General features: G+C 44.8%; 1 protein-coding gene across 11 annotated transcripts in view; it reads left to right on the top strand.

Annotated features, from left to right (window-relative positions):
• Positions 1 to 3,953: 3,953 nt before the first annotated feature.
• Positions 3,954 to 20,516, top strand: part of EBF1 (EBF transcription factor 1) — a 376,768-nt gene continuing 360,205 nt past the window's right edge. For 2 of the 11 annotated variants that reach the window (XM_036915169.2, XM_036915248.2), the window contains exons 1-5: positions 3,956 to 5,812; positions 7,793 to 7,949; positions 8,535 to 8,598; positions 9,231 to 9,286; positions 19,659 to 19,732. In XM_036915169.2, the coding sequence (XP_036771064.1) occupies positions 5,679 to 5,812; positions 7,793 to 7,949; positions 8,535 to 8,598; positions 9,231 to 9,286; positions 19,659 to 19,732 (485 nt within the window). In that variant the 5' untranslated portion in view covers positions 3,956 to 5,678. Of the gene's footprint in view, positions 5,813 to 7,792; positions 7,950 to 8,534; positions 8,599 to 9,230; positions 9,287 to 19,658; positions 19,733 to 20,516 lie in introns of all 11 variants that reach the window. The other 9 variants (XM_057491212.1, XM_036915851.2, XM_036916029.2 and 6 more) reach the window with 7 other exon arrangements.

Raw genomic sequence — 20,516 nt, 5'->3', positions numbered from 1 at the left:
GATGCCCAACCGCTACGCGCATTAGGAGTTTTCAGAACCCTTTCCCCTCTCCTCTCCCTTCTGCTGTCTGCCCTCGATTAAGGCAACTTGTACCCATGCTCCTTTGTTATCTGGGGGTACCCAGGGGGTTGAGAGTTGAAGGGATCTTCGAGCGTCGGGGGCAAGGACCAAGGGAAAAGCCGTAGACAACGCGCTGTTGATGGGTGTGTGGTTTGGATACAAGGTTAAGGGCATAGGCTCTGGAGAAATTTTAGTTTGGCGACTATGAGCAGTGTGGGTGTGGACAGGTTGTTTTATTTCAATCACAGGGCATCAGTTTCCTCACCTGTAAAGTGGGGGTGAATTTACCTGCCTTCTTTGTCTGTTATGGGATTTTAGTGAGTCTATGCCGGTAAAGCCTTCAACAAATGGGATCTATTATTATCTGGGGACCGCCCCAGGGGAAACCCGAGTCAGTCTACAAGCTCGATCCGGAACGGTTTGTTCGAATCCCTTGCTCCAAACCTTCGATTAGGCAGACTAAGCGCTCCCAAGACCGGGGCAGAGCCCCCACGGGGTTTGTCTGGTCTGTATCTCCTAGCCATCTGTGAATGTTTTGTGCCTCTGTAGATCTCAGTTTCCCTGTCTGTACAATGGGAAAAGCACGTTCCCATGGACTGGAAGTGTCAGTCACCCTGGGTGAACAAATGGGACTTGCTCTGTAGCGCTGGGGATTGGAAAGAGGACCCGGAGAAATGCCTCCTTCCCTTTGCCGCTTGTCAGAGGTGGCTGAGAGCAAGGAGGGAGGACAGATTCTCGGTGGAACCTTGGCCTGCTTCTCCTACGCCTTCCCCGAAGGCCGCGGGTAGAAACAGGTCTTAGAGGGGCGAGGTTAGGGTTTTCGCTCGCCGTCGGCCACCTCCGCCAGCGTCGGAGTACAGCTCAGGGACCCTTACGCAGCCGCGCCCCTCTCGGGTCCTCATTTCTCCAGGGCCTCGAGCCACCACCTACTGCCGTCCCTCTCCTCCTGTGGGTAGCGCGTTGAGCCCCGCGCGCGACGCCAGGCCGCCAGTGGATGTTTCCGGAGCCGGCCGCATGCGAAGGGACTTTACGCCTTCGGCCTTCACCGCCCATCTTTCCCTTTCCCTTCTTCCCAGCACTGAAGGAGGTGTCTTTCCCCAGGTCTCACTCTCAGCGGTCTCAGGCTAACAGCAACAGGAAGGGGACATTTTCCTGGACTGGCGACCCTTCCAGGGGTGTGTCTTCGTAAGGGGAACAGAGATCGAGGGAATTTTCCAAGCACAGGTCCCAAGTCTGGCCTCCTGGGGGCGGATGAGCAGAGTAGATTCCCTCTTTGTCCGAACATACACACAGTTCTAGTTGGGCTGGATTCATGTTGTCTCTGGTCTTCTAGGGGACCAGTGTGTTCTCACCTGCACCCCTCCCCCTCCAATTAGCTACTGCAGCAACTTGACGGCCTTCAGGAAAAGGAATGGATTTCCCTGTGCCTTAAGAGGGTGAGGACAGGCAAGAGTGAGGACATTTCAAAATTTGGGGTGTGTGTGGTGGGGTGCTTGCTCACTGAATCTGAGCTCCATCTATTGGAGCAATTGAGAAGGAGGGGGTGGCCACTAACTCCCATCGTGGCCACTACTGTGGGAGAAACTCTGAGAAGCTCAGCGGGAGACTTAACTCCAGGGGAAACATCAAGCCTTCCCATTGGCTCCTTCCACATATAAACTCATTCTGCTGTGTATTTTCCTCATGCACAGGTTCCTTTTCCCTCACTGTCTTTCTCCTTAATTCTGCAGGTATGGACAAGGCCTGGAAATCTGCATTTTAAACAAATTCCATGCTCCCCACCCCGTCCACATATGATCAGACTGAAGAACCAGATTTGAGATTACTGTTAAAAACTACCCTGAAGTCATATCACAGATATGCTGTAAAGCCTGAGCAATGGTGAACACACAAGTATCCTTTCACAAGAGATGTACCCTTCATGTGAAAAGGATGAAGTCAGTCTCAGTACATACTTTGAGGTCACCCTTCTATAAACATGCTATGCCTTCTGGAGGTGGTGCTAATCTTACATGAGGAAGATTGAAAAGTGTTTAAGGGATTTTTGAAAGTTTAACATTGCAATTGCTACTTCAATATTCACCAGAGGAAATCCACAAAAAGTTTCTTCTCTGGTGGCCTGGGTGTCATTTCTGGTTTTCTGTCATCCGCTTTGTCTCTTTTTCACCTTCTGTTTAGCTTCCTTCCTACTTAACTGGGTGAGAAAGCCAGGTTGAAAGCACAAGGACACCCAGAAGAAAAGCTATGAATACACTAGCTTGATTAAAATAAAGCACACTTACAATCCCAGGTGAGGAATCTGCTGCCTTCCTACAGCCAAAGGGAATTAGCCTTATCAAAAGATTGCTGCCCTCTTTTATTTTTCTTCCTGTGGTCTGGCGTATGTGGAGACTGCTTCCTTCTTATTTAGTTCCTGCAGATGACTGGCTCTGGGGCAGGAATTGGGATGGTGGAGTCTTCTTTCTCTAGACCAATTTCTCTTTTTTGAACAGGCAGCTGCAGGCCCCTCAACAAACGTGTCATTTGCAGAGGGCTTCTAGATTCTGCTTAACTCCCCAGAAAGCCAGTGGTTGTGTTGCCTCTCACTGATCCAGTTCCTTGGAGTGGCTCTGTCTCTCCTTTCTCTGGCTCCCTTGCTGCCTCCCTTTGGCAGTGATCTGATTCCCCATTATGTGGTCCTCATCACTGGAGTATGTACCCCACCAGACTCAACTTGGAGTCCTGAACACTGTTTACTAGAGACTAAAATGGAAGTTCAGGTAATTAAGGAGAGGGAGGCCTGGGTCCTAGGCCAGGGCTATTAGGGACTCATTGATAGGAGGTGACCTCTGCTTCCTTCCTTGGAAGATCCCCTCAAAGCAGGTAGCAGTTGGTCCAGACAGGGGAAGGGATTGCTCTGGGGACACTTTGGGTTTTGGAGGTTAAGCTTGGAGCTTTAAGAAGTTTTAGCAGGATTAGGTTTTTAGCAGAATGGTACATTTAAATTCTATAGAGATGGAGAAGGTCCAGCTCCCCCCTTTCCTCTTCCCACAAATTTATAATCCTTGCAGTCTCTCCACCAACATACATCTCCTCAACACCTACTATGTACAGGAACTCTGCTAAGATGCTGTGGGGATCCTGATGGGTCAGATAGATCTCTTCAGGAGTGTCTTGGAGGAGATGACATCAATTATGGTACCATGGACAAAGTGCTCAGCACATTAGTGGTCCAGATTAAATGGCATAAAAGCTGGGTAGCCTTTGTGCATAAGAGATAAAGCAGTGTTTGCAGATAGTGGCCATGCATCCGCAGGCCTGAAACAGTCTTTCATCTAGTTTAGGAATCAGGAAGTGGCTCCCACTTTCCTGCTCTTCCAAGAACACAAAGTATAACACTTGCCTGTCTCAGTTCCATTCAGCATGGGCATGTGTACTCTTCCATCAATGACCCCATGAGCTTCCTAAATCAAAGGGCCAAGAAAGGGTGGCAGAAAGGGGACCTGGATTTCTGGCAGAGAATTTTCCCGAAGGAGTCCTTAGCAGATTTGGCTGCAGTCATGGAGTTCCTTTGAGGGCAATGAAATAGAAGTTCACCATGTGCTTATTAGAGGTTACAACCTGCTAAAAAATGATGGGGCATATTACCCAGAAACATCTAGCGATTTCCTTTGCCGGCCACAAACATGTACATTGAGAGGTCTGAGGGGGGAGACTATTTCTTCCTTGGTGGAGGCACTGTCCTCTCCCTCCTTTCCTTCCTCCCACGCTCTCTCCCTTCCTTCCTTGATCTATTTCTTGACATATGGCAGGGGCAGAGTTGGGAAGGGTTTGTTAAAGCGCCCCACCCTTTTTAGTAGAGAGAAACTACATCAAATAACCAACTAATTAGAGATGTTGTTATTTGTAGTTACTTTAAAGAAAAAGCTACTTTGGGGGTGAGAGTGGGCATGAGGGGTTAGAGAATGAATCGTAGTAAATTGTAAAACGCATCCAGATACAGCTCCTGCGACAGCATTCATTCCACCGTTTACCTATGCCTTGCACTGCTCTAGGAGCGAGCATGTGAGGCCAGTGCCTAACGCCGGTGGCTTCGAGGCTCGCGACCGAGCGAGAGGCTTTTCAGAGGCCAGACTAGAGGCAGAGCTCGGGTACCCACTCCCCGAGGGCCCGCGGCGCCTCTCTTGCTGGGGTCCCGAAGTCCACCCACACCTCCCGGCATGGAGGCAGTGTCCTCCGCCAGTTCCCAGTCCTGACCTTTGCACACCCATTTTCCACCCCACCACTCCCTCCTCAAAGCGAAGAGGTGGGCACCTGGGACGCGCGTCCTGCTTTTCCTGCCCGGGCTCTCCTGTCTCCTCCACTTTTGTCCCCGACGTCCCAGAACAGCGGAGCAGAACGCGATATCGGCCCTGGGGGGGCGCGGCGAGGATGCTAAATTGACCGCAATGGCCAGGATTCAGACCCCGGCTCAAATCCCTGACAATTATAATCCCTTCCTTCTGTCCCCCTTGTCTCCTGCCCGGCTCTGCCCTGCTCAGCCCTGCTCCTCCCAAGCTCAGACGCCGGGGCTCGGCGATCCTTTGCTTGCCACTTCGCGAGGAACTTTGGCCGGCTCCCCTGCGCCACCCGGAGAGGGATGTTAATGAGCTAGCGAGGCCCCGCGCCGCGAGCCAGCAGGCTCCCGAGCCGCGATTGGCTGCGCCGAGGCGGAAGGATGACGTTATGCAAATGAAGGGGCGGGCCCGTGAGGCGCGGGCCCCGCCTCCTCCCTTTGGGGTTAGTGTGCCTGTGTTTAGCTCTGGGGAGAGTCAAACTGGATTCCATAGGGAAAGCCTGCAAATCACTTCTATTTTAGCAAGGAGAAAACAGAGTCTCCGTCCAGCGGGGTCCACCCCTCTCTCTTCCTCCCTCTCCTCTCTCTCTCTGCCTCCCCCTCCTCCCCCCTTCCTTTCTCCCTCTCTTCCCCTGCCCCCCACCCCGCTCTCCCTCTCTGGTGTATCTGTCTACGGCGACCAGCGTCCTCCTCATCTATACGCACTGAAAGGAAAGAAACAGCTTTGGTTGGGAGAGAAGGAGGAAAAAGAGAGAGGAAAAAACTTGCCTGGTTGTGGAAAATGACACTTGAAGTAGCAAAGCCGGCAGCGCGAGTTGAGTCTATTGTTTCTTAATTTGCCATCAGGGCTTTCTTTTTTTTTTTTCTTCCTGCTTCTTCAAGTGAAGGGTACCTCTACAAAAGGAAACTCCAGCCCCTCCTGTCCTCCACCGGCCTGTGAGCATTACAAAAAAAAAAAAAAAAAAAAAAAAAAAAAGCACCCAAACCAAAAATTAACCAACCAAACAACCCCCAACAGCCAAGCATACATCTCTTGTTTTTAAAATTTTGGTCTTTTCGTTGGATTTTCCCTTCTTTTTTTCTCTCCCCTCTCCTTTTTTTTTTCTTTCTGGTGATCGCTCACTTTTGAGCGAAGGGTTACATTTTTTAAAATTTTGCTTTCCAGCCCGCCTTGATCTTGTAGCTTGAGTTCATCGTCTCAAAAAAAAAAAAAAATCTCTGGCTGGCGTTTTTCTTTCCCTTTTTTTTTTTTTTTAAATATTTTCAAGGGGGAGGAGATTTTCCACAAGAAAAGGTTGTTTTCATGTTTGGGATTCAGGAAAGCATCCAACGGAGTGGAAGCAGCATGAAGGAAGAGCCGCTGGGCAGCGGCATGAACGCGGTGCGGACGTGGATGCAGGGCGCCGGGGTGCTGGACGCCAACACGGCGGCGCAGAGGTGGGTACCGCCCGGGCAGCGCGGCCCGCGAGCATAGCCGCCGGTCGCCGAGCCGCGAGGCGGGAGCGGCGGTCGCCGCGGGGCCGGGCCGAGCTCGCCGCCCGCCGCTCCGCCCGCCGGGGCTCGGCGCCGCGCGGCCGCGCTGCCCTGGTCGCCCGCGGCCGGAGAGCCGGGCGCCGCCCGCGGGGAGCCCACGCCCGCCGGCACTCTCGCCGGCCCGGTCCGGGACTGTTTTCATTTTGTCTTACGCCAGAAGAGGCGTCTCGCTAGCGGGATGCTGGGTGTCTGTGCTCTTATGTGGCGGCTTTCTCTTCCAGCGGGCTGTCTTTTCTTTCCTCCTTTCCTTCTTTTTTTCTCTTTGTTTCTTGCTTTCCTTCTTTTCTTTCCTTCTTTCTTTCTTTCCTCCTTTCCTTCTTTTTTTCTCTTTGTTTCTTGCTTTCCTTCTTTTCTTTCTTTCTTTCTTTCTTCTTCCTTTCTTTTTCCTCCTTTCTTTCCTTGTTTCCTTCCTTCCTTCCCCCTTGTTACACTTCCCTCCCTCCCTCCCTCCCTGCCCCCTTCTTTTTCCGTCCTTCTTTCCCATTCTTCGTTCCTTCTCTTCTTTCTGCGCCCCCTCCCTCTCCTCTTTCTCCTTTCTTTCCCTCCTTCTCTTCACCTTTCCCCAGAATATCTTATTTCTCCTGTCCTGCTCTCTCTCTGCTCTCTCAGCTTTTCTCGGTCCACCTGGAGACCAGTGACTCCCGCTCTGACCCTGACATCTACAAGGGTTCCCCCCCTCCTGGCACCACGGGCCCTGCCAGCCTCTCCCCCGATCTCAGTCCCTGGGATGCTAGACGGTGTGGCCTGGAGGCACTGCCACTGGCGATGGACTTGGAGAAACTTTACTGGGCACTCTCAGCGCCCTTGGTGGGGGCTCGTGGTCCCAAGTGAGAAATGGCCCTTTTTTCCCAGGCCACCAGCTGGGCTTGGGGAGGTAGGGGATCTGGCAGCCGCAGGCCCTGTCGTGCTCAGAGGGCGGAAGGGGAAGCAGGAGGATGACTAATTACATCATCCTCATCTTCTCCGGGCTGGGGACAAGTGTCCGCAACACCGTTCCCATCCCCGCTGAGTGTAAGGATGGGGGTGGTTGGTAGTGAGAGTGAGTTTGGGTAACTGGGCTGGAAGCGAAAGTGTGTGTGTGTGTGTGTGTGTGTGTGTGCGCGCGCGCGCCCTGGTCAGGTCTGGCTGTCAGTGGCGCCCCAGCCTCCAGACCCCCGGCGGGCGCGCTCAGCCAGCTGCCCTGGTCCTTAGGATTTCTTGAATGAGTGTGAGGATTTCTGCGGAACAGCAAACTTTGTCAGAACACGTCTTTAAAAAACACCCCCCGGTTCCCTTTCCCACAGCGACCACCCCTGACAGCTCAGTTTCACCCTCAGATCCTTTTTCTCCACATGCTGTATCTGGGGAGATACGTGGCTTCCCGAGGCCGGGCACTCGCGCAGGGCCCGGGAGCATGAGGTTTGCTGGAGGATGGCGGCTGCAGCGAGAAGCCGAGCAAGCTCAGCATGCGTTCTCACCTGCCCACGCTGCTGAACGGAAGATTCGAGGGGGTGGAGGGAACCCATTCCCATGCCCTCCTCCAAGTTGTAAACCACCGGGTCTATTCCGTGAATGCGGGTTCACCTCCTCCACCGCCACTTCCCTCCCTCCCCACGCTGCGCGCGTCGGGTCGGAGTAAAGGCTTAGAGCATTTTAGCTCCTGCGCACAATCCAAACTAAACTTTTTAACACCTCGTCGTCGGCGGGGAGGACGGGACACGCGAGAACACTCCTGTCCTATGGCCACAGGCGCCCAGGGCGCCCGAGGCGGCTTGTAGGGCGCCCATTGGGAGTTCTGTGGGCAGAGGAGGTGGGTGTCTGAGGGCCCGCGTGTGTGTGAGGGGTGACAAGGGGTCGCGGGTCGGGGTCCGGCCGAGCCGTCTAACTCTTCGTCTTTGGCCGCAGCGGGGTGGGTCTGGCCCGGGCTCACTTTGAGAAGCAGCCGCCTTCCAATCTGCGGAAATCCAACTTCTTCCACTTCGTCCTGGCCCTCTACGACAGGCAGGGCCAGCCTGTGGAGATCGAGAGGACGGCCTTTGTGGGGTTCGTCGAGAAGGAAAAGGTAAGTGGGCGCGGCGCCGCCGCCCCTGATTCCCGGCCGGGTTAGTAGGCCGAGGTGCTCCGGAAGGCGCGCTCCTCCGCGAGGCGCGCTCCTCCGCGAGGGCAAAGCATCCCAACACATCCCTGTGTGGGGTCCCCCAAGCCACCTCCCGTCCTGGCCGAACCCGGGTTCCTCGTCCATTAATTTCTGCTCCAAAAAAGTTCGCGCGGAGCCCCCAGAACTGTCGAGAGGCGAGCACGGCCTCGAACTCTAGAGTCCAGGGCGCTGGGGATTGAACCCGCCCTTGACCGCGCGACCCCGCGTGGCTCGAGCCTCTGCTGGCCCAGGCCCGGGCCCCTAGACCCCGAGAAGGGGACTGCCCATGCGCACCCCAGGGTATTTTCTGGAAGGCAAGAGGGAGCAGTAAGTGTCGGGGGGAGGGCGGCAGAGGGATGTCAGCTGGCCGGAGTTTCTGGGGCTCCCGGACCTGTCCGGCTACGCCGCCTGAGCTCCTAGCTTGAGGAAAGTTACGCCGCAATCTGTCCACTCTCTCACGCCAAACTCCCTCCTGCATGTCTTGTGTCTTCGCGTCCTGCCGCAACCCAGGAAGCCAACAGCGAAAAGACGAATAATGGAATTCACTACCGGCTCCAGCTCCTGTACAGCAACGGTGAGACTCCCGCCCGGTCCGCTCCGGCACTCCGGGGCTCCTGGTGAGGGAAGGGGGGCGAGGAGCGCTCTAGGTGGACGAGAGCCTTTGAGCAAGCTCAGCTGTCCGCCATCCTTGGGGTAAACTGGCCTCTCTTAAGTTTTGCCGGAGGAGGTTTCACCCTGAGGGCGGCTGTGTCGGGCCCGCGCGTACCTGGGGCCAGGTGTGGAGCCCCGGCCCTGGCCGGGCCGCTTTCTTTCTCCCTCTGCGTCCTTAGGCCTGTTCCCTCAGCTGAGCCTAGACTCCAGGCCCAAAGTCTCCTGGGCTTAGGGGGCTAGAGCGATTGTGGCCTTGATGGCTCCCTGAGAGAGAGCAGAGGGGCTCCAGCCTTGGGAAGGGGCAGTAGCCACATGGGGGGCCCGCCCTCTCAGCTGCCTTGCTTGGGGGCTGGCTTCCAAGAGTGTCCGACTAGGCCAGAGGCCCCTCTCTGGACACTGGGGAGCGGGGGTCCTGGCTGTGCTTCTCCAGGACATTTGTAGTTCCAGATACTTGGAACCCCATTCTTTGTTTGTTTGCTTTTGTTTAGCGGCAGATCCTCTCTCACTTAATTTTCCTTCGTTCATCTCCCTATCCCCTTACCCTCCTCCGCTCAGGGATAAGGACCGAGCAGGATTTCTACGTGCGCCTCATTGACTCCATGACAAAACAAGTAAGTTTCTTAACTTCGCGCCGCGGGGATGACTTTGGGGTAGCGAACTTTGGAGGAGTCCAGAAGCTGACTACTCCATAGCGAGAGGGTCGGGACTCGAACTCACAACGTCAGGGGGGACCGCAGACTGCGTTCCCAGCACTGCTTCCCAAGTGCCCACACATGCACTTGCGCCTGCCGCGTGGGGAAGATGGTTCGACGACTCCTTCCTTCCAAGGGAAACTCAGGCCTGGCGAATTAAGACTACAGGGTGCTGAGTGGGGAAAAAAAGGCTGAACTTCCTTTGATCTGGCCAGGGACCCCCCCAGGGGAGCCAAGGGTCCCCAGGGACTCTGGTGCAGTGTGGGCTGAACTTGTGAAAACCAAACCATCTCTGCCTTTCCCGGGAGGTAAAAGGTAGAGAGAGTGGGTGGGGGGCAAAGGCAGGTTCCCTAGGAATAGTGAGATGGACTGAGAACGTAGATGATCCACTCCGCAGATTTTTTTTATTTAGAGAGGTGGTAATGGTGGTAGTGTTGGGAGAGGGAGCTACAATTGTTGGAGAATATTTTGCAAAAGTCCTCCTGCATTTGCCTTCAAGTTTGGCCAAAAGCCAGGCAGCATGAGTGAGCTTGTGGTCTTAAAGGTACATGGACTGCATTTTCTTAAACTTCCCAACACGCAGTGTCAAGCAGTATACATTAAGGTTGAGTTATGGTTTAAAAGATACAATTATGAGCCGAGTCAGAAAAGAGGTCTGACGTTTTAATGAGGCACAGAAGCTTTTTTTTTTTTTTTAATTTTAAGGAAAAGTTTAGTTTCAGAATTAGGGAGCTGGTTAGGTAGTCGGATGACTTAGTAACAAAAAGGGAGACAGCTTTATTAGGTGGGGGAAAGAAATCAAAACAGAGAGAAAAGTTATCCAGTTTGTACCAACCACCAATTTAATAAGAGGATTAAAACTTATTTGCTTGATTCTGATTTTAAAATATTCCCTTTAAAATAAGGAAGGTGCTCTTCTTCCATAGAAACTGACTTGAAAGTTTACAAATTAGGGTATAAATGTGTATTTGTTTTTAGATATGTCATGGTTAAAATGTTATACAAAATGCACACCAATAAGCTGTTGAGAATTAAAAAATCTACTCAGCAAAAACCAATTTAATAATAGCTCATTTTGCTTATTACTCTCATATTTCATTGTGAACCAAGTAGAAAACATGAGGTTATGAAATGCAGTTTTTAAGATAGTAAATAAATATCTTTTGAAATCTATTTCAAGTTATTTGCCTAAAACATTTGACTTTCTTGAAGATCTGTTTAATTCTTAGTTAATTATTTAGAGTAAATCACATTTATACCTTAAGTCTTGGTCTTATTTTTTTATTGGTTTTTATTATTACATAGGATAATTCCCTTTCATTTGGACACATTGTATTTCATTAAAACATTTTTTTTCCTGCCAAACAGAAGCACAAAAGCCTGATTTCAGAACTTTTTTTTTTTTAATAGCAAAACAGAAATGTCTTAAGTGGAGTTTTGTTTAAAATAATTGTCTTTGAAACCCTGGCTATCCTTTCCTGCCATTCTCATCAGAGGAAGAAAATATGGGAGGGAGAGGAGGAAAGTATGAACTCTAATACATATTCCATATATATCTATTAGAATTTATTTTTTAAAAGATAAAAATTCCTATAAACCAGTATATAAAGTCTGTCTGCTTGTGCAACATTGGCCACTTAGATATTAAATTATAGGCAGCACTATGAAATGAATAATTGGAAGGAGAACAAAATTAGGACATGTTTGAAATGATTAACTTTTCTCAAAACTTTATTTTAAACCCCTCAAACAAAAAGTGTCACCAAGAATTGATTTTCCCATTATGATATGAACTGACTTTACACGCTCTCACATGGTGGGAGAATAATCTTGATTTTTATAAAGCAGTATATCAAATATCATTTTACTAACAAGGTCATAGGGCTTAAGAAAAACTGCAGCTTAAAGCATTCTTTGACCTCTTGGTATCATAAATTCTATCAGATGTAGGTGAGGAAACTAGAATAAGGTACAGTTTATTTTTAATAATAGCAGATATAAGAAAGGCATTTGCCATAATGTGACTGAAAGTCAAAAATTGAAAATGTATGCAATTGTACATTTTGATGGGGAGTGACCTGAAAAAGGTTTAAATAATAATCTGAATTTAGTCTAAAAATATCGAGAAAAAGGGGTTTTTTTGAGGCATACCTGTTTACTTTCATAATAATTGTCTAATGCCTTCTGTGTACCTTTCACTTTGAAAGGCAATACTTAACTATTATCTGCTTGCTTGTTCGTTGATTATGTGCTCTAAGAGTTTGGTAAGTAGGTTAGCTTCTTGTGTACACTAACACAATAGACTTCAGAAACAGATCATTGTGAAGAAGCATAACTTTCCTTAGCTGTGACATGTTGCTACATTTTAGCTTTGATGAGTGAAACAGTGAATTGTCATCTAGCCTGAAATTATTCTGATAATTAAATACCAACTCTGATTTAAAATTTCTTAAATTTTTTATTTTAGTTAAATATGCAATGACCCCTTCAATCAGAAGTAAGGCTTGATATAAACCGACTTAGTAAATGGTTGCATTTTTTTCCCCTGTGAAATCCTTCCAGATAGAGTCAGAATTTTGATATTTAGAGTGCAGAATGGAATAATTGCAGTGATGTGATGAGTTTTAATAACATCATAAATATTGGAGGGAATACCTAGCTACAGTTCAAGTGTCTTCTCTTAGCTGCTTGTTTATCATAACGTTTTTCGTATCAGAGATGCAGCTTTATGTGTGTGATGTCATATCTTTGACTTACAAGTTGGGATAAAAACTCAAAGGGAGTCTTTGGCAAACAAAACCTAAAACTAGCTGTGCACTCTGTATTTTCATAGAATGTTCCTGATCTTGGGTGGAGTTAGCAGCATTGAGATCAAACAGAAATGTACTCAATCAACCAAGATGTATTGGTATGACACAGCATTTCACACCTTTTCAAAGTGTCTCATTACACTATTTTGGGTAATTATTAACTCTTAATTTTGGACTCCACCAAGTGCATAAGGATCTGAGCCCCTTTATCCCTTTGCCTCTGTTATAAAACACAAAGAATATAATGATATTTTAAAAATTCATCCACCAACTAGAAAATAAGAGGCTTGCTTTTGGGAAGGGTTGTTCAAAACCAAGTTTAGCAGGACTAAAAATAGGTTGTTTTTGTGTCATTGCTGTTTTTGGTATTCCATTAGTGAGCATGTTATAGGCCTCTAGGATCCAGAAGTTTATAGCTGTTGCATCCAGAAACAGTATCTACTGCAGAAGCTCAAAGTAACCCAGTGGTGGAGGTCTGAGGTTTAACGTGCCTTTCAGATTTTCATGTAGTATTTGAAATATGATTATGTTCTGTGATTGCTTCAGTGAGTTATCTTTAAATAGTTAAAAAAAATGCCTTTAACTTATTTTCCATCCTACCATCTTGCTTTAAAAAAGTGGCATTTTTATAATTCAAAGACAGAATACCAACAAATTCCATAAAGTTAGCCAAAAAACAAAACATTCCCTGCCTCCAAACAAAAACTTTTTTTTGGAAAGGGGAAAACAATAGCTGCATAATCCTAGTTATGTATGGATTTGAAGGTAGTCAATATGGCAAAGGGGACCCTAAAAATTCCCTACACAGTGGGGAGTCCAAGGTATAATAATCAGAAATGCTGCCATAGTTCTCTTCCCAGCTAATCTTCTTTACATTTGTTTTGATGTGCCGGGTGCTTTAAGTTATTGATGCAAGAGCATTTTTCCTATTGATCGTTTCATTATATCCTGCCACTGCTACATAGATTTGATTAACAACCCTTTCAGGTCATTGTTCGTCATTGGTAGATAAACACATTTTTAGTATATCAATAAGTTCCAAAGGAATTCACTAGGCCAGCAGAGGGGTTCTTTCATATATTTGGGGAAACAAACAAAAAAGGACAGGGCAATTTTATAGTTAGGAGCCATATTTCAGCAGCTTTCCCTCTCTTTTGGTAACATGTCAAAAATGCAGGTGATTTAAATTTCCTTGCACATAGAGGAATGAAGAAGTTTGGAATTTTTATGCATGATCAGGACCTGTGTTTGGGAAAATGTAAACTCATCACAGTGGAAAATGTGTTGTTTGGAGTCTGGGGGTGAAAACAAAGCTGATGGTTTTGGAGAGATTGCCGGAGCCAGATGGCCTAGTACTTCCCCAGTCTGGCGGTCCAACTGCTCCCTCCTGGATAATATACAGCCATTTGTTCAGGGATATTTACGCTAGAGCTGTTTCCATGTGAATGTTTGAACAGCATTAAAAATGAACATATTAGTAGTGATGCATTTATCGAACTTGTATGACTAAACCGATACTCTGTTCTTACGACTTATGTGGCTGAGAGAAATGAAGGAGTGTTTGGATGTTCGTGAACTGTTTATATAGATGTTGAGCAAGAATGATTTGGTCTTAGTAATTAAAATATGTAAGCATTTGGAATCAAACTAATGGAAATAATGGTATCACCTACTCAAAGCTCTGTCGTGAAATTAAATGAATTCAAACGTAAAGTGCTTAGGAGAGTGAGTGGCACATATTAAGTGCATAATAATTTAGTTGTTTTTTTATTTTATTATTATTACTAGTGTCCCATTGGGTGGAGAAAGCCAGTTGTATCTACAAATATAGATGTTGATGTAGTTATCATGTGGGTGAAATATCTTTTATTATTGTGAAAAAGAAATATAATGTACGATTGTTTTAATGATTCAGTTTCTATCTTGGCATCTGAGTAATATAAGGAATTTTATTTCTTTGAGACATAAAAGATGCATTCTAAAGCTAACTGCTTTTTGTATACATTCTCTTCTTATTCAGGGCTGTGATGTAACTGAACAGTATACTGAATATGATAGCATTCATTTGTAACTTTTCTAATTCAGTTCTGAAAATGGTCCTGCTTAGCTCCTGAGCTGAAATTACATCTTTGTAATGTGTTCACCAGTAGCCAAGCTGCTAATTGAAGCAAAATAATTTTTTTTTATTCCTCTATTAACATTGGATTGCTGTTTGAGACAATTGTTTATGAAATGTTAGATTGGTAGTGTTTTCTTTGGCACAGATTAATTTTAACTAGGGCTCCTTTACCTACTGGAAATTTCTAGGGCCACATAAGCCAGCACTTTTTTTTTTAATGACCAGCAGTGTAACTTGGTGGTCAAGTGTAATGATTAACACTACAGTGTATTGATATTGTGGGTGTTCATATTATTTTTTGATTAATTTAAACTCTTAGTAATTTGCTACCAAAACCTTTTTGACAGTCTTTATTTAGAGGACACTTCTGGTTGAAGGAGGTACTCTGTACATTCATGAGCTTATTCTTTAAAGTGACAGGTTAGGTTTGGCCTTTTATTTTGTGTATAGAAAAAGAGGTAACATATTTTCAAGATCACTGTTTTGATTTAAATGGAAAATTAGGAGTTTTTAAAAATTATTGATCAGATGCCTTTCTTTCCTTTCTCTTTTTCCTTTTTTTTGTTTTCTTTCCTTTGTCCTTTTCTTCATTCCTTCCTCTCTTTCTTTCTTTCAACTAATGAATGCAAGTGTCCTAGTTTTTCGTTGTCAACCAGGAAGGACTCCTAATGACAAAATTTGTTCCTAAAACCCTTTCAGATTTTGATGAACCAAAATCAAAAGTATTCTCCTCGCTCTCTTTATTTTAGTATGGAATACAAAGAGTTAAAACTACTAGAAAAGTAAACAAAGAAAAGCCCAGCTCAATTTTCTGTATTTCGTTTGGTATCCTATTGAAGTGTGATCCTGGTGTCCACTGTGTATTTTCGTTTTCCTGTACAGTCTTTAACCATAGTAAGTTTCAATGAACTTTTAAGAGCCGGTGATATTTTAGAACAGCAGGGATGAACATTCTTACAAGATGCTTTCTAAAACAGTGGCACGTCAGGAAGATTTTCCCTGTTGATTGATTTATTTCTTTTCAAAGATGGCTAAGGTGAATTTATAAGTGGGCTTTTAACATTGATGGCATCTTATCCTCTCACAGTAAACCTAGCACTACTGTTGCATAAGGATGTGAAAGTTTAATGATTCCTATTTTTCTTCTTTTTTGTTAATTATAAAAAATCATTTCTGGAAAAATTCCTCAACCGAAAGTTAAAAGAGTATTCAAAATAATTGTGATATTTTCTTTCTGCCTATTAAAGGTGGACATTAAGAAAAGGGAGGCTAGTATATCAGAAAAAGAAGTCTGCTGCAAATATATCAAGTTTTGACAACTTGTTTATCAGTTTCACCAGGTTTTTAAAGTTGAGATGAAGTTAGTGCTGTTTATTCTTTTACTTTTCTTCCTGTACAAACACTCCTGCCACCTTAAGGGATTTATTTGCATTGGCAGAATTAAAGTAAACATCATTTTCTACTTGATATTGTATTTTTTGTTTCTTAGGTTAAAGACCCAACTTGCTTCACTATCAATTCATTTATTTAATAATATATATGCTTTCTCTCCCTCTCCTGCCCATCTCTGTAACAGGCCTCCCAGCCTTACTCCTGATAAACAGATTGATTTATTTAAACCACTCTTGTTTTTGTTGTTCCCACAGCAGACTACCTTCCTCACAGGGAACAGACACATGATTTATTATGAAGGATGAAAATAAGCCTTCTTCTTGGTGTTCCATTGTCTGGGCCCTAAACCAGCTGTCTATTAAAATGGTTTCACTTAAAATAGTCAATGCTGCTTATATGCTTCTGTGATCTCCCAGCTGATCCAGCCTCAATGAGCTTTATTCACACCCCACAGAGACACATATTTAAATGAGTAAGAAAAGCAGAAACTTCTCCCTAAGTTGGTGTTAGAGGAGTTCTTTTTAGGCTTCAAGTCTGGGTTTGCTGAACTGTGAGCCAGTCTTGATGTGTGGACTAATGCAGATGGTAGAGAGTTGATGTGTGGCTGGCAGTTGTGCAGTTGTGCATGTAAGCTGGAGGGAGAATTTGGCGGCATTTTTAAACAGTCTGTCTTATTGTTGATGCTGTGCATCAGAGACATTAAGCAAAATAAATTGATCATATTTTCCTATTTTGGATCTCATCAGACTGTTGATTTCTTGGCCCACACCCTTTATGATATAGAGTGTGTGTGTGAGTGTGTGTGTGTGTGTGTGTATGTGTGTGTGTGTGTTAACAAGCCTTTTCAGTAACAAAAACTTCTTAGGTGAGGTCAGAGGTAGATTTGCCTTTGATAGAATTCCACTCTAGTTCACCCTGTTACACTGAGGTTCTCGTTTACCTTGTTTACAGGATTTTAGTTCTACTCCATAGCAGAGAGAAAAGACTCCCTGTTTCACATGCTTTTATTTCAGAAGTCACAGAAACAGCACTCCTTCCTCTGCATTTTTGTGCTGAAAGCATTGTTCTGTTGAGGCCCCAAGGAGAGGGACAGCAGACACTTTATGCTTCCATCTCTCCCCAGTATTCCTATTTCTGAGCAAATCCAAATCCATGCTTTCATTTTTTCTGTGCTTGATTTAAAGAAAGTTTCTCCATTTTGATTCTGCTGCCAGAAGCAAAGTAGCAGTTTGGCGTTTGGTAGACAGATGTATTGAGAGGCCCTGGGACTTTAACAAATGATGTTCAGTCACTAAAGACAAAAACATGGGATTCCTGGGAGTCCATGGATCAGCTCCTGTCTTGGGGGGTCATGAGCATATTTGTGCTGCAGTATATGTGTAAATGAATGTCATCGTGGTGCGCTGACTTCAGTGGGACCAGTGGTCTCAGTATGATATTGTATCATCTAGAAAGAATCAAGATGAAGAAGGTCTGATGTAACTTCTTTCCAGAAAAAGACAAACTGTTTTTTTTGTGGGAAAAACTCTCCCAATATCTATGAATCTACCAAGTTATTTGTGTTAGTTTAGCATGACAAAAAACTGAAGTTGAAACAGAGGTTATCAGGGATACTCAGAGAACATCCCAAATGTGAAGTGGTAATAGGATTTCACAAAAATGTGATCAGATTTTTTTAGCACTGTGTGTGATCTGATCAATTATTTACAGTGTTTTTTGTTTAATTTTGTTTTTGCAGCAGTGATGGCAGTAAATATGACCAGGTGGATATAATTTTTGGCTTTCATAATGTTTTCAATTTACATGATGCATTTTCTTGAGAAAAAGCAACTTCGGTATTTGAAAAGGTCTATAAAGAACATAGGAAACAACGTCAATGCAGGCTAAAACTAGTGGATGAAAATTTGGGACATGGTATGATAGTAACATAATCTAGACTGTCTCCCCAGATGATAGTTATGAGCTATGTAAGGTGAAGCAGTAGCCCTGCGGTGGGGAAATCAAGCTGATTGTCTCTGGTGGATGGCAGACACCACCTTCACTGAAAGGTCAGCCTTTACCACCCATGGTGGAAGTAGTTGACAGTGTGATTTGATACACTGAGAAGAACTCAGCCTCACATTTGTGGTGTTCTGATCCTAAACTGTGTAATTTTTAGTCTTAAGTCTGAGGAAACACAACATAACCCCAAACTGAGGATGTTCTTCGAAAGAACTGGCCTGTATTGTTCAACAATGCCAATGTCACGAAATACAAAGACTCAGGAAAGTTCCACATTAAAGGAGATACAGCACTGAATGCAATGATTGGTGTTGGATTTTATTTTTTCTTTTTGCTATCATGGACATTATTGGGTAATTGGTGAATCTCAGTTAAGTCTGAAGATTAGGTGATTGCATTGTTTAAATGCTAATTTTCTGACTTGGGTAATTGTACTGTGGTTATGTAAGAGAATTCCTTGTTTTAGGGAAATACATGCTGAAGTATTTAGGGCAGGCCTGCAATTTACTAATAAATGATTCAGGAAAAAACTAGAAAAGGATAAGGCAAAGTTAGTAAAATGCAAGCATTTGAGGAATCTGGGTTAAGACTACCTATAATTATATATTTTTGTAACTTTCCTGTAAGTCTGAACTTAGGTCAAAATGAAGCATTAAAAAAATACAGGATTGTGATAGGCTAATCATAAAAAATGGCTTTGATGGGTCAATGGTAGAGAAATGTTTTCTCCTTATGCAGATACTTTTTGTCATTTTTAAAAAATTAGCTGTAATTTTTTTTGTAATGGAGTTAGATAGCTTAACCAGAACCTGGTCCAGGGGTCTGCACACACTGTGTCTTAAGCCGTCCCCATCCTTTATAGGTTCTGAATGTGCCAGGTTCGTAAACAAAGCACACTAGAGCCAACTACAAGTTAGTTGCTGCAGCATCTTTATGTACTCAATAAGGATAGTTTCTGGTTAATTTAAGTAGTTTTGTCACCAAGAAATTGAGAGTTATCTGAATGTGTGAAAGTAATTTTATTAACAATTTGAAGCTGTGTTATATTAGTATTATGCAGTGATACAGTGTTAAGTCAGTTAAATGTAACCCAATGCAGAGCACTCTTCTACCCATAGCTGTGAGTTTTAATTTGACCCAGGTATTAACATGCAGATCTTCCAGGAAGCAGAGATCTCAGGGAAATTTCCTGGTGATCTTAAGCAAAAAGTTTGCATGGACATTACTAAAAACAGACAAAAACATCTTGGCTGGAGTGGTGGCTTGGGACTCCAGATTTTGAGAGTTAGATGTGATTCTTCTTAGTTAAGGGAAATAACTCCATGGCATAAGCCCACACATGCAGCATGTGCAGGCGAGGATTACTGTTCGGGTGGGGTGGGTGTGCTCTCTGGAGCACATGTTTTCAGCCGGCAGGTGGGAAGAAGGGTGTTCGCTGATTGATGAATCATCTCAAAGAAGACGCAGTTAGTGAATGGACTCATTAAAACCATACCCCCACTTGTTCTCTACTCCTTCCCTCTGGAAGACTCAATGTTGGGGCTGGAAGTAGTAAAATGAAGTGACAAATGCATATCATTTAAAAATCAAATCCATGTGCTTTTCTATTTTATACGTCACTAGGATCTCAAGCTACTAAAACTTCTGGGGTTTGCTTTGCCATTGATTAGATTTATTTTTATTCTGGATTGAAAGAATTGTGGTTGTCTTAATAACAGAAGCCCATCTCATGCACTGATCCAAAGATGTGCATCATAATAAGGTGGTTGACGGGACAGAGGAACATATCCCTTTCCTCTCCATTTGGGTTGATCCTTAACAATGTATCTTGAAACAATCCGCCCAGGAAGGCCCTCAGCTCTGAAAGCTAACTGGCCCTCAGCAGTGGTGAAGTAGTTAATTTAATTGTGAAAGTTTGCTCTCTGCTACTTGGTTCCATTCTTAGCTCAAATCATGCCTTTGTTTACAGGCCATAGTGTATGAAGGCCAAGATAAGAACCCAGAAATGTGCCGAGTATTGCTCACACACGAGATCATGTGCAGGTAAGAAATACCTTGCTCCCTTCTTTAATTAGTAGAGAAGATGAATTTCTATCTCAAATGTAGGTGAACTCAGGTCTATTTTTGAGTATAGATTTATTTTGCTTCTATTAGACAATCTAAAAAGGGCTGTTAGGTGTGAGTACTTGGTAGTGAAGTGTCAGTCATCACAGTGGTTCTCAATTATTTATTAGATTTCATCCTGAAAGACATATATTTCCATTTTGATATCATTTTGTTAATGGGACACAAAACAGTACCCTCCCCTTCTTTCAATCAAATAAAAGAGAATATAACACTTTTAGTGTTAATACATGCGCTCAACTACATTACTAGTAAAATGAGTAAGAGTTATACTGATGTCAGCAGAAGCCTCTGTTTGGGTAAGATTTGAAAGTTATAGTTGCCCTTTTTAATTCTCCCTCTTAAAAATATGACTGTCCTTACATAGGCAACATTCCTCCTTAAATCGAGTGTGGGTTTTTATTCCCCTCCTTGCATCTGATCTCTTAATCTCAGTTACCTTGTATATAATAACTGTGACACTGTAGCTAATATTTCTCTGGGTGGCAAAGATGAGTCCCGGAAAGGTATAAAAATTCCTGTCACCCACAAACGAGTGTCTTTATTTTTGTCTGTAATCAGACTGAAGCTACATTTGAAAACAGGCAAGCAGACCAAATTCACTTCCATGGCCTCAGCTGGTCCTCCGCACGTGAGAGAGGGCAGACCAGGGAATGTTTTAACTTGCAGCTTACAATTCTTCCTCTTCATAAAATAATGCCTG

This window comes from Manis pentadactyla, chromosome 2 (assembly GCF_030020395.1).
Source record: "Manis pentadactyla isolate mManPen7 chromosome 2, mManPen7.hap1, whole genome shotgun sequence".
Taxonomy (NCBI): Eukaryota; Metazoa; Chordata; class Mammalia; order Pholidota; family Manidae; genus Manis; species Manis pentadactyla.
This window is presented reverse-complemented; position numbering and strand designations above follow the sequence as displayed.